We start from the raw sequence: 14,909 nt of genomic DNA, 5'->3' as shown, positions 1-14,909 counted from the left end.
CGATAAAGCAAACATTGACTTAGCTCCTACAATTGATATGATGAAGAATTTGCTGAAAGAACATTCGACGACCGACAAAAGACGTGGAGGAAGACATTGATTTCTGCATGATTTGCAAGAAAAATATGCCCAAGAAGGGGAACTGCCAAAACATAGCCCATCACATCGTTTGTGATCGAGATGTCCACTTAAGATACGCTAGAGCAAACCCGAATACTTAAACGTGTGTTCACTGCGTTTCTTTATAATTTTCATCGGGATTTTCAATTTATTTATTTATTAAAAAATAAACGCTTCCCATCAATATTTTTTTTATCGATTTACAAACTGTTTAATAATTCCCCAAGATTTTTTATATCTAAAGATCAGATGTTTTGCGCCAACTGATATAAAGTGAACAATTTGAATTAATTTGATCAAACTACTGATACCAAAAGGAAGATTATTTCTCGTACTACAAAACCGAACTTTTATTTTTATAAAAAGTCATTTTTTGGTGAGTTGTTGCCAAAATATAAGTGTGTCCAAGAATACCCCAACTTCCCCTACTTCTGTATTTTGTTTCCATGTATCTATCTATCTATTTATAATGTAAATATTATATATTTTTATTCCTGAACTGACATTTGCCTGTATACTATAATGTGAATTTAATTCAATAACGACGCTCTATAAAATAAATTAACGTTGCTTAGATTTTTACAAAAGAAGACAGAAGAGCCTGAAGGCAGTTTGTGGACTCCGTATGCTTTACATAGGGTGCGGATATGGATAAGATTTCTAAACAAATCAATCAAATTAAAATTTGATATAAATTGATACAAATTTAAATAAAACAAATTAAAATTTGAATGGTTTGGAGCACGTCGAATCTAGTTTTTAGTTTTAGAATAGCCAGTATTGCTATGCATGTGATGAATCAGGTATCCCAAGCTTAGTAAAACAGTTTCTTTGAGTTACGATTAAAAGTACTTTTGTTCTTATTTTCCTATATGCACTAAGCAAGATAGAAAGAGAAGGAAAACAAACATGTATCCTTTTTTTAATAAAACGACTTTTAGTTAATAAGAGATGCAACATATTTTGTAGCGCGTCTTTTCACTTTTCAGAGAATAATTCCATAGACGATATAAATCGGAGAGCACTTGAACATCGAGATGTGTGAATCATAAGCTTGCAATCTATAGTAATATGTCAATAATATATAACAAGCGAAAAAAGGTTTTATGTATACGTGTTTTTAGATTGCTTTTTTCATAAAATAGGAATGCATTTGTATACAACTTCAATCCTTTCCGAACTGTCATCTTGTTGACGTTTTCAATAGATGTTAGCGATATTTACAAATGACGTGTATAAATTTAATTTTTAAAAATTATCTCCTCGCATTCGTCACCGCTAATATTTTTTGTTTGAATTAGTTAACGTGTCAAGCAGACTACACGGTAAGGTTCAACTAATTTTGAATAGCGAGCTGTTAATTTATATTTCTGCAACTTATATTTAGTCCTTACTAGCGTGAATTCAGTTTAAAAATTGTCTTTTTTCAGGTAACATGTGTGGAAACGATAAGAAAACGGGTCCTCTTAGGGCCCTTATCCTAGTAGGTGGTTATGGAACTCGTCTCCGGCCCTTAACATTGAGTAGACCCAAACCTTTAGTTGAATTTGCCAATAAACCAATTCTTCTACACCAAATAGAAGCTCTAATAGAAGCCGGAGTAACTCAGGTTTGCTATGAATGGTTTATTTCAAATCCAATTATAAAAATAATTTTTTTATTATTATTATAATTAATTCAAAGTGAGTTTTGTCCGCCTCCGTAGTGTAATGTTCAGCACGCTCGGCTACGGCTATTTATTCAATATTACACTGGACTGGTACTGAAGCGGAAGGCTGATCACCTTTCTTTCATGTGTTAATGATTAAGATAACACTGCGTTTATATGATGCAGTGCCCTATGCACCATTGGGTGTGGATTTATTTGAATTTAGGTATTTATTTGAACCCCCCTGCAAATCGAACCCGAGACCTCCAGTAGGGTAGCCGAACGTGCTGACCATTGCACTACGGAGGCGGACAATTATAAAAATACATATTTGTAAATTGAATCGATCAATGGAATAATCCTCAAAAGCCCTGATTGGCATATTGCATTGGCAGGTGATTCTGGCGGTGTCGTACCGCGCGGAGGACATGGAACGCGAGCTGAGCGAGGAGGTGTCCAAGCTGGGGGTGACGCTGATGTTCAGCCACGAGTCGGAGCCGCTGGGCACGGCGGGCCCGCTGGCGCTCGCGCGGGAGCTGCTGCTCGCCAGCCCGGAGCCCTTCTTCGTGCTCAACTCCGACGTCATCTGCGACTTCCCCTTCAAGGATCTGGAGAGGTTCCACCGCAACCACGGCAAGGTCAGAAAACAACCTATTTTACCTCTTAACACATTGTGTGGGAAACTCTTAAGGCTCTACATATCGCTCACTCCTTTCAAGAACGTCATAAATCAAAAAACTTGAGATTTTTAAAGTTTAAAAATATAATACAATGTATTAAAAATAAATATCAAGCCACTTATTGAACTTTTTACTGTGCAAAGGATCTTTTTAGGTAAAACCTGAATATTTTTTCTCTATTTGAAAAATATTAAGTAAATTTAAAAAAAATAATTAAATAACCATTTCTTCGAAATGCAAAAACAACACTTTCTGCTCTGTAAAATTTTTTAACTGCATTTTAAAGAATAAAATAACAACTTTGTAATCCCACCTTTATTTTTTAAATATTTTTATCTTAATCATATTTGTATTACCCTGTCTTCTTTTCTCTTATCACATTATTTTGACCTCAATTGTAAAGTTTTATATATTTTTATTTATTTAATACAGTTGAAACATTTTTTTTATAGTTTAATTCATTTTCTAGACATTTCTTTCGATCTTAAAATTAATTATGCTGTTCTCTCCAATGTAATTAATTAACTTATCGCATTATTTTGACCTCAATTGTAAAGTTTTATATATTTTTATTTATTTAATACAGTTGCAAGATTTTTTTATAGTTTAATTCATTTTCTAGACATTTCTTTCGATCTTAAAATTAATTATGCTGTTTTCTCCAATGTAATTAATCAACTTATCGCATTATTTTGACCTCAATTGTAAAGTTTTATATATTTTTATTTATTTAATACAGTTGCAAGATTTTTTTATAGTTCAATTCATTTTCTAGACATTTCTTTCGATCTTAAAATTAATTATGCTGTTCTCTCCAATGTAATTAATTAACTTATCGCATTATTTTGACCTCAATTGTAAAGTTTTATATATTTTTATTTATTTAATACAGTTGCAAGATTTTTTTTATAGTTTAATTCATTTTCTAGACATTTCTTTCGATCTTGATATTAATTATGCTGTTCTCTCCAATGTAATTAATTAACTTATTCTCCAATAAAGAGAATAAACTCTTGTGCTTGGAGAGGGACTCACACTGATTATTATTTTTTATTTACATTTGTGAATAGTATAATTTTTTTATTTTTTTTTATTTACATATAATTCATACTTGCCTTTTTGTCTTCTCTATCCCAATTATGTGATCCGTGATTTATGTGTTTTTATCATGTTTGGAATAAATCAATAAATAATAGAAAGAATGGAATGTTATCACTAGAAATATGTACTCATTTAAAATGTAACTCTAATCTAAAATTAGAACATTGATAATATTATTACTAAAAATTTACCAATATATTTTAATCAAATAAAAACTCATCCATTGAAAATGGCCGAGGTTCGATTGACCTTAATTAAGTGTTCAAATTGGTGGTCAAATTGTATTCTAAAATATGTATTTTATAACGTGAGGGATTTACAAACATAAGTGTTACTTCTTCTCCGTCTTAATCCTCATTGCTGAGGGTTGTGACCCTTGCAGAAGCAATGACTCTTCTCCAGTTATCCCTTGACTGCGCTGCACGTAGCGCTCCAACCACTGAGGTGCCTGCTGCTGCCTTAATTTGATCGGTCCATCGTGTGGGGGATCTTCCTCTCCCTCTCTTTCTCTCCAGGCTACCGATCACAACTAGTCGTTCCAGGCTATCCTCGTTGCCACGCGCAACGTGTCCAAAGAACTGGAGAATCCGTCGGGTACAGATATTGGCCAGAGTCAAGCCATCCAAGCGTAGTTCCTGGCGAATGGACTCATTGGTGCGTCTAGCTGTCCATGGAATTCGGAGCATGCGCCTCCAACACCACATTTCGAAGGCATCAATTTTTCTCCTTTCTGCTGCTTTAAGTGTTAATCTCCTTATAAAAGAAATATTTAACTATGAATGGCATCTTGTAGAAAAATATGAAATATATTTAATATACATTTAAAAAAAACAATATATTATCCACTTCATGGTTGTGTTTTTATCACAAAAATAGAAGTAAGCATATCGGGTTCTTAAATTTTTATTTAAAGATTATAATAATAAAACCCTTATCCGCACCCCAATGATGCATAGGGCACTGCGTCATATAAACGCAGTGTTATCTTGATCGATTACACATGAAGGAAAGGTGACCAGCCCTCCGCTTCAGGTACCAGTCCAGGGTAATAATATTGAATAAATATTACAGTGAAAAAATCACTTATATTTATTTTTACCCCCCTTGGGAATCGAACCCGGGACCTCCAGAACGGTAGCCGAGCGTGCTGACCATTACACTACGGAGGCGGACATAAAGATTATACATAATTTAAAGTTTTCCAATTAAAAAAAAAAAAACAAAACAGAAGCAATAATAAAATGTAAAAAAAAAACATAACTCAAAATTTTAAAAAATATAAGCCTAAGTATAATAGTAAAAGTAAAAGTAAAATAAATAAACAAAGATGAAATTTGATCATTTATTGAAGAATTTCCAATAAATTCCAATAAAAAGCGTCAAGTGGCAACTGGTGACCTCAAAGTTTAATCAGAAAACCTATTCATATCTTTGCTATTTATTAGTAGTTCATATCTAATCTCTATGGCTGAGGGCGTATGTTTGATTTTGTGTAGATATTTCCCCCACTCCTTTCAGGTAAATCATTGTAAAATCGTTAGGTTCAAATCTGCTGATAAAATATTAAACCATATCCGCTCCTTATGTGGAGCAAGTCCCTTGCATCCTTCCAAGTCAGGTTTGCGTCCCGAAGTTCTGACGAGAACTGCCGACGAATTGTCACCAGTGGTCGTCCTGGGCGGGCGGCGCGAACCTGGTGCCTTGGAAAAGAGGCAAGCTTGATGGCGGCTCTCGGGAGGCATGCGGAGTACATGGCCAAGCCAACTGAATCGCCTTTTATATATATATATATATATATATATATATATATATATATATATATATATATATATATATATATATATATATATAAATGCATAAAATTTTACATTATAATAATAATTTATGTATGTGTGTATGACTGTTTACCCCGTATGTTGCCAAACAAAGAACTGATAAACATATTTTGTGAAATGTTTAAAATAATGATCAAATTAACAGCTGCATATCATTTGTTTACCTTGTAAATTTTCAATTTAAAGCCACAACTTTTTAAAATTATCTAGAATTATCCATTGTTTATGTATTTAAGTGTGCACATTTATTTTTAGACAGGTTTATCTTTAAAATGCAATAAAAGAAAACCAAAGATAAATATTTACATTTTAATGATACATATTATTCAAAACATGTTATTCCGGTAACACAAGTGTCATTGGTATGAAATCTAACCGTATTAGGCAGGGTCTACAAATAAATAATGATTTTTCTTCTTCTTCTTTGGCCTTCTGTCCTCCACTGCTAGATATAGGCCTCTTCCGTATCCTTTCATTTTGTTGCTGCTTGCAGCCAGTTTTTACCCCCCACAGCGGCTATATCGTTGGACCATCTTTTTTTAGGTCTTTTGAAGCCTTTTTTTACTCTCCCAAGGTCTCCATCTTGTCTTGCAACGTGTCCCGCCCATTGCTGCTCGAGTCTTGCTACGCGATCCATGATATCCACTATTCCGGTTCTGTTGCTAATTTATTCATTTCTTATTTTATCTCTTAGGCTCAAACCAAGCATGGATCCATGGATCGCTGTTTGCATTTGAGCTTTGTTTTATTGAGGTTGTCAATCATGGATAGAATGGTGAATATTGCAAGTGTGCAAAATGATCAATTAACCAGCCTATGAAAAGGCATTAGGCCTGTAAATAGCCGGGCTTCCATATTCTTCTTCATCTATGTTGAGATTTAATTAACTCCTAATTGGAGAAAACCCAGATTTTGTGAACAAGTATTCAGATACACTCAAAATTTTGTGAATATTCTTTAGCGCCACATTTGGACATTCTTCATATTTTTTGGTGGTTTGGGTGAGACTCCATAGTTGGTTTTTGGTAGCTAGAGTGAGAGTCCATAGTTGGCTTTTGGTAGCTTGGGTGAGAGTCCGTAGTTGGCTTTTGGTAGCTTAGGTGAGAGTCCATAGTTGGCTTTTGACGCCGTAGAGGCATCATGCAATTCTTATACGCAGATTCGGGTTGAAGTTCCTATTTTGATTACAGTGAAACCTCTATCTATCGTTTGTAAAGTGACCTATTGAAATAAACTATGAATGCTGGAAAACAATGAAACACGGTAATTGAAAATGATGCGGAATGCATAGAAACACGTGTCACAATAGATTTAAAAATAGTGATATTTACTAAGTGAAACTTGAAAATGAAGTTTCTATCACTGAGGAGGTCACGTATTTTGAAAAGCATTCCAAATATCGCTCACTCCTTTCAAGAACGTCGTAAATCAAAAATCGTCAATTTTCAGTTGTGCATGTTTTCGGAATGCCCAAAAAATGTACTACATCCCAGCAAAAGAGGCATATTTTTAACTTAATATTTACCCGCTACAGGGCAGAAAGTGTTGTTTTTGCATTTTGAAGAAAAGGTATTTTTTAATATTTTTTTTTAAACATATTAAATATTTTTCAAATGGAGAAAAAACCTTCAGGTTTTACCTAAAAAGATCTGTTGCACAGTAAAAAGTTCAATAAGTGGCTTGATTTTTATTTTTAATACATTCTATTATATTTTTATACTTTCAAAACGTTCTCCCAAAAAATTAAGTTTTTTGTTTTATGACGTTCTCGAAAAGAGTGAGCGATATGTTCTTTCTATTTCTATCTATAATTTCTATCCTGACTTTTATCTTTTTATCTCTGGTCATCATTTAATTCATGATTTTGAAATATTTCAGGAAGGCACAATTGTGGTCACTAAAGTGGAGGAACCTTCAAAGTACGGAGTCGTGTTATACAAAGAGGATGGGGAGATACAAAACTTTATTGAGAAACCGCAGGAATTTGTTTCCAACAAAATAAATGCAGGTATCTATATTTTATTTGTTTGGGAATTATACAGTTTGTACAATTTTTTTTTTAAACATTTTGTTAGATTGACAATGATAAAAGCCAATTAAATAATTCCACATATCGCTCACTCCTTTCAAAAACGTCATAAATTAAAAAACTTGATTTTTCAGGAGAATGTTTTTAATGTTTATAAATATAACACAATGTATTAAAAATAAATATCAAGCCACTTATTGAACTTTTTACTGTGCAACAGATCTTTTTAGGTTAAACCTGAAGGTTTTTTCTCCATTTGAAAAATATTTAGTAAATTTAAAAAAATTATTAAACAATACCTTTTCTTTTAAATGCAAAAACAACATTTTCTGCCCTGTAGCGGGTAAATACTAACTTAAAAATATGCCTCTTTTGCTGGGATATAATACATTTTCTGGGCATTCCGAAAACATGCACAACTGAAAATTGTCAATTTTTGATTTATGACGTTCTTGAAAGGAGTGAGCGATATATGTTACGAATGCTTTTGTATATTGGATGTGTGCGCGCGTGTGTGTGTGGAAAAAATTATGGCAATGTCTATCCGAAGAAATTGTGGCTTGTGGTGAGTACCTTGCTATGTGCTGCAGAAACTATGTGCCAAGGGCATTCGAGGTTTCAGATATAGAAATATGGGAGTCGCATCAGTGTACTACTATTATCATGAATATATGTGTGTATTTTTCTCAAGGCCTGTACATCCTGAATCCCTCGGTCCTGTCGCGCATCGAGCTGAGGCCGACGTCCATCGAGAAGGAAGTGTTCCCCGCCATGTCGCGGGACGGCCAGCTCTACGCCATGGAGCTGCGCGGCTTCTGGATGGACGTGGGACAGCCCAAGGATTTCCTCACCGGTTGGTATCCCTCGGTTGACCCTCTGCTTCGTCTAGCACCAAAAGTAGTCCAGTCCTAAACCCATGTATATATTCCAGGCTCAACCCACTCAACGTCCTGAGACCGATTGACGACGTATTAATCAATTTATTTTTTGTAAATCATTATCATCATCCTATTATTATTATTATTATCATCCATGTCTTTATAAGCGCCCTTGAGCTAGTATTTTACAAAAATGGCGCTATAGAAATTATCCAAATTATTATTATATTGTCCGCCTCCGTAGTCTAATGGTCAGCACGCTCGGCTACCGTACTGGAGGTCCCTGGTTCGATTCACAGGGGGGGGGGTCAAACAAATATAATTGATTTATTCAATACATATCACGCTTCAGGTACCTGGACTGGTACCTGAAGCGGAGGGCTGATCACCTTTCCTTCGTGTGCTAATGATGAAGATAACACTGCGTTTATATGATGCAGTGCCCTATGCACCACCGGATGCGGATAAGGGTTTGAATGAAAAAACCATGTTTGAAAATAAAAAACCCGTTACAATGTATGTACATGTATAAGTTAGTTGGCAAATTAGTGAAGCTATGCTGAAAAACAAAAATTGCGAAGCAACATTTCCAAAGATTTTGTAGTTAAAGCAAAAATCACCCGCCACGGAAGCCCATACACTTTTTAGTGTGGTACCACTGGTGGTACGAACCAGATTGACGACCCGTGGCCTAGATCACGGGTTGGCAAAGTGTGGTTATTTGACTGAAGACTGAGGACTTAGAATTTAGACTTAGCTTCACATAGTGTTTAAAAATGATGTGGAATGCATAGAAACATGTGTCTTAATAGCTTTTAAGAAATTGCGGTATTTACCGAGTAAAACTGAAACATACACACTTGGAACGGGAAAGGTATTTCTACCCGTTGGGTCGATTGATGCTTAAGGACGGGAAGGGTATATTTACCTTCTGCACCGGCCTCATTTCAATGTTAGAAAAGAAGAAATTACGTTTTTAATGTTTTTATATGAATACATATTATGTACCAATCTTTTTGTTAAGGTGTTAACTATATATGCACAATTATCAAATCCCTTCACCAGCGGTCCGCAGGCGTAAAAAACACCCGTCCGAAATGTTTTAAAAATGAATTTATCTAAATAACTACCTAACTAACCATCACGCCGCTTCCCAGCAGGGGTAGGCAGAGAGAATAGAACGCCACACCACTCTGTCTTTGCAAACATTCTTCGCCTCTTCCACGTTCATGCATCTCCTCATACATACCCGCCGATTGTTACGACTCCCAACCTGACCACTTTCAAGTATTTGGTATACCTGATCGTGCCATGTTTTTCTCGGTCTTCCTCTGCTCCTTTTTCCAATTACATTCGCCTCATAAATTTGTTTTACCGTTCTTTCCTCACTCATTCGTTCTACATGTCCAACCATCTTAACACACCTTTCTTAATTTTATCGATAATCCTTCCTTATTTCATTATTTGAACATCTATCATACATCGTTTTGTCGCACATTCTTCTGAGAGATCGCATTTCAACTGCACTCAGTCTACTTTCATCCTTCTTTTGCCAACTCCATGTTTCACTTCCATACATTAGAGTTGGAACCAGGACCCCGTTGTGCACTGCCAGTTTAGCTTTCGGTGATAGGTTTTTATTTTAATTAATTTATCTTGTCGGTAATAATGTTTGATTTAACCAGGGATGTGCCTCTACCTGACCAGCGTGAGACAGAAGAACCCCGACAGCCTGAGCTCCAACAGCTGCGTCGTGGGCAACGTGCTGGTGCATCCCTCTGCCAAGATCGGCGCGGGCTGTCGGATAGGACCCAACGTCACCATCGGCCCCGACGTTGTCATCGAGGATGGTGAGTCCGCGCTATCCTGTTCTCTGCGATCCATCCCGACTAGACTGGGAAGGCCCCCAGACTCTGCCAGCTCGACGCCCGAGACCGGCGGGTCAACTATCATTTCATATCATTAGGGATGGAAAGATTGATAAAGACATAGAAAGGAGAGTGAATGCTGGGAACAAAGTGAATGGTGCACTGAAATCAGTTATAGCAAATAAAAACCTATCAGCGGAAGCTAGACTGGCAGTGCACAATCCGTTGTTGTCCTGTCTAATGTGTGGAAGTGAAATATGGAGTTGGCAAAAGAAGGATGAAAGTAGATTGAATGCAGTCGAAATGCTATCTCTCAGAAGAATGTGCGACAAAATGATGTATGATAGATGTTCAAATAGTGAAATAATTCCTTCCGAAATGCAAAGCTGAGATAAGCATTATCGATAAAATTAAGAAAGGTGTGTTGAGATGGTTTGGACATGTAGAACGAATGAGTGAGGAAAGAACGGTAAAACAAATTTATGAGGCGAATGTAATTGGAAAAAGGAGCAGAGGAAGACCGAGAAAAACATGGCACGATCAGGTATGCCAAATACTTGAAAGTGGTCATGTTAGGAGTCGTAACAATCGTCGGGTATGTATGAGGAGATGCATGAATGTGGAAGAGGCGAAGAATGTTTGCAAGGATAGAGTGGTGTGGTGTTCTATTCTCTCTGCCTACCCCTGCGGGGAAGCGGCGTGATGGTTAGTTAGTTAGTTTATTTCATATCATTATTATTATCATCATTAGATCGCTTACACGATGGACCGATCAAGTTAAGGCAGCAGCAGACACCTCGGTGGTTGGAGCGCTGGCGAGAAGAGTCATTGCTTCCTCAGTAATGAGGACTAAGATGAAAAAGAAGAATCATTATTATTTTATCCACCCCCGTAATGGTTAGCGTGTTTGGCTACCGTGCTGGAGGTCCCGGGTTCGATTCCGAGGGGAGGGGGTCAAATAAATATAAGTGATTTTTTCACTTTAATGTTTATTCAACATTACCCTGGACCGGTACCTGAAGCGGAGGGCTGATCATCTTTCCTTTATGGGTTAACAATCAAGATCACACTGCGTTTGTATGATGCAGTGCCGTAAGCACCATCGGGTGTGGATGAGGGTTTGAATAAATAAATTAATGAATATTTGTGATATTGGAAATTTCCAACACAAAGTCAGTATTATTATATTTTTAGTGCGATGGTTGGTGTCCCTGAGTCAAATTGTAAAACATTTATTGATAATTCGTGATTTGAATGCATATTAAAGTTGAATAAGAGATCATAAATCGGTTGTCATGATCTGTTGAACTGTCGTGTAGATAACGATTGTACAATGTGTAAAATATCAATTGCACATTTTGTGAAATATATGCAAAATGACTGCAGTCAAATTAATTATATTATTTATAATGTCACCTTGTGTACATTTAATATGTACATATTATTTTCTTATCTCAATCTTCACTGGACATTGTGCTACATATAAACTATCTACCATGGAAAATGGCAAATACAAAAATTAGCAATTTTGTAACGACATTCATGATTTTTTATTCCTCGCTTATCCGAACACCTCTGTGATCCGGACGCCCACTCATCTCTTAAATACATGCCTAGAATGGGCTGACCAAGTGGATATTACTGTGCCAGAAAGATGCTTTTACGTAAATTAAGAGACAAAGCTTTTTACTTGTCATAAAATAAATCTCGACTAACTAAAATATTTGATTTCTTTAAAAATTTTGAATAAATTCTGATTTTAAATTTGATAAAATATACCCTACAGATTCTCTGTACTGTAATTTGAATGCTTCCCTAGTTCCAACAGAGAGTAAATTTTTGGGGTTTGGATTATAGAGGTCCTGCTGTATTTAAGTTATCCTCTTTTTTTTTAAAAGAAATATTTTTGTTTTTATGATTTACACAAATATATTTCTGTGAACCTAAGCGGCTCATTATTAGAAATAGGTATCAAATTGTGGTAGAGTTGGTTCGAACCGAGAAACTCTGACGTAAGAGTCCGCGACACTAACCACGGGACCACAACCCGATACTAACCTTGACGAGCTTTACTCGAGTTAGCTAAAAATAGAACACTGCAAGTGGAAACAGGCGAGCGTCATGCGGGCTAGCAAAAATTGGAAGGCGTTAAGCGCGCGAGCGTGACTCGTTCATAAGTATGAAGCGGTTTAAGTTATGTGTTGTTTCAGGGGCTTGCATAAAGCGCAGCACCATCATGAGCGGGGCGCTGATCCGCTCGCACGCGTGGCTGTCGGGCTGCATCGTGGGCTGGCGCTGCGTGGTGGGGCGCTGGGTGCGCATGGAGGGCTGCTCCGTGCTGGGCGAGGACGTCGTGGTGCAGGACGAGCTCTACGTCAACGGGGGCCAGGTGCTCCCTCACAAGTCCATCGCGCTCTCCGTGCCCGAGCCGCAGATCATCATGTAGCCACTCTCCCACCTCCTGATCCTGATTCTGCCGCTTCATCGTATCATACACACATTCAATTCAATTCAATTAATATATACATTACAAACTATAAAATATTTAAATAGTATACATTAAAATAAAATATATGCAAGAACTATTGCTAAAGGTGTAGAAGAATCCCGCTTCGGGAAACTCCTTCAGACACATGGAACAGATCAATATCCAATGAGATATTGTTCAACATAGCGGTAGCTCTTCCTACAGGCATAACCATCGGCAGATTGGTCCTGTGTATAGGAATGTGAATTCTTCATTTATCATATGTACATGTCTCATGGTTGGGACATGTCCTTAGAATGCCACCTGAGGGCATCAACCCCTCATGTCTCTTCTTCCAACCCCGAGGATTCCGGCGCCCCGGAAGGCCGCTGACGACCATTCACCGACTATACTCAGCGGAACTTCGAGACGCCGGACTGACCTGGGAGGAAGCCAAGGAGATGGCGCGTGACAGAGTGACTTGGAGACGACTCGTGTTGGCCATATGCTCCACCTAGGGAGCGAACATGGAAAAAGAAGAAGAAAGAAGACATGTCTCAAGATAAAACTACTCGGGAACTATTACTTGTATCAGGCTGCTTCATTTTCTAATATCGCAGCCTGTACATATAACAAACTTGCGTAGCTGATTTTAACTGTTAACACACTTAAAGAAAAAGTATTTCTACCCGTTCGGTCCATTGATGCTTGAGAACAGGAAGGGTATTTTACCTTCTGCGCCGGCCTCATTTCAAAGTCAGAAAAGAAGGAATTACATTTTTTTAAATGTACCAATATTATGTACCAATCTCTTGGTCAAGGTGTTAACTATATGTAACTTGCCGAGAACATACCTCAATTTTATGATGTAACTAAGAAAAAGAATCAGGATTATTTCTGGATTCAATAATAATAATTGGTGCTAGGTAAAAAATAATAATTACTAACTAACCAACCACCACGCCTTTCTGCAGGACTAGGCAGAGAGAATAGAACCCCTTACCAATATGTCTCTGCAAACAATCTTCGCCCCTTCCACATTCATGCATCTCCTCATATATACCCGCTGATTATTCTGACTTCTGACCTGACCACTTCATTATTTCAAATACTTGATCATGCCAAGTTTTCCTCGGTCTTCCTCTGCTTCATTCACATCCCCAAACCATCTCAGCATACCTTTCTCAATTTTATTGATAATTCTTTCCTTGTATCACCATTCGAGCATCTATCATACAACGTTTTGTCGCACATTCTTCAAATAAGATCGCATTTCGACTGCATTCAGTCTACTTTCCTTCTTTTGGCAACTCTACGCTTCGCGTCCATACATTAGGGTCGGAACTAAGACTCCATTGGACATTGTAAATAAGATAGTTTGGTTATATTGAATTATGACTTTGCAAAAACTAAAACTGGCTGTTTTAAATATCTAAATGAAGTCTAGCCAGATTAGTGAGAATATGGAATCGAGATGGATTGCAGACAGCCTCATGATTAGTACATATAGTTCTTCGAGTGATAAGCTACTAGTATTTTTGACTGCATATTAAAATAGGGTATTATCTTTTTTTTTTTTAATTGTTTTTATCAATTTATTCAGGTGATATTTTTTTTTTTTAATTTTGTACTTTTTTAAATATTATAGTAATTCATGCATACTAAAAATAAACAAATGTTGAAGGCTGTATGTTAAAGTTTTTTCAATGTTGCGCCACATAATATAAAATTGGAAATAAATGAAAATATTTATGTTAAAAAGTCGCTTCTTGATATGGGACACAAAAGCTGCCTAAAGTTGGTCACCCCACCTAAATAAAGTCATAAAACCAAAGTATTGTTGTTTTCTTGCGAATTTCTCAGTGTACTAACTATACTTATTTTGTTAATATAAATTCATTTTTATTTATGTTGCAATATTTATAAATTAAAAATAATATTTTCTTTAAATGTAAATGAACGTCTCGTCACGGGTTCTGCCTAATGAGACGTTCATAAAAAAACATATATTGTAAAAATAAATAAAAATACATAAATATATATTTTTTTAAATAAATAATAGTACTGATAATACCCTATTCTAATAATTCTTATTCTAGCTATGGTCGATTTTGACCAATATTTGTGCACTGGACTCAAGATACAGAGTAAAAATGTAAATCGATTTGTGATGTCGAAAAATAAAATTATTTATTGTATTTTAATTTTATTTAGAAAATTTACTCACAATAGATGGACCCATTTATGCACAAATGTGCATTCCAAATGGTACCACATCACTGT

The 14,909-nt window shown here is 36.2% G+C and overlaps 1 protein-coding gene across 1 annotated transcript; it reads left to right on the top strand.

Annotated features, from left to right (window-relative positions):
• The first annotated feature begins 1,287 nt into the window (after positions 1-1,287).
• Gmppb (GDP-mannose pyrophosphorylase B) lies at positions 1,288-14,224 on the top strand. The gene is made up of 8 exons (XM_088270876.1): positions 1,288-1,445; positions 1,551-1,729; positions 2,164-2,406; positions 7,263-7,392; positions 8,105-8,266; positions 9,977-10,141; positions 12,370-12,924; positions 13,189-14,224. The coding sequence occupies exons 2-7, from the start codon at positions 1,556-1,558 to the stop codon at positions 12,603-12,605; spliced, it is 1,110 nt and encodes a 369-aa protein (XP_088127002.1). The 5' UTR covers positions 1,288-1,445; positions 1,551-1,555; the 3' UTR covers positions 12,606-12,924; positions 13,189-14,224.
• The last annotated feature ends 685 nt before the right edge of the window (positions 14,225-14,909 follow it).

This window comes from Brachycentrus maculatus, unplaced genomic scaffold (genome assembly GCF_059751285.1).
Source record: "Brachycentrus maculatus isolate JH-2025_06_01 unplaced genomic scaffold, ASM5975128v1 h1tg000400l, whole genome shotgun sequence".
Taxonomy (NCBI): Eukaryota; Metazoa; Arthropoda; class Insecta; order Trichoptera; family Brachycentridae; genus Brachycentrus; species Brachycentrus maculatus.
This window is presented reverse-complemented; position numbering and strand designations above follow the sequence as displayed.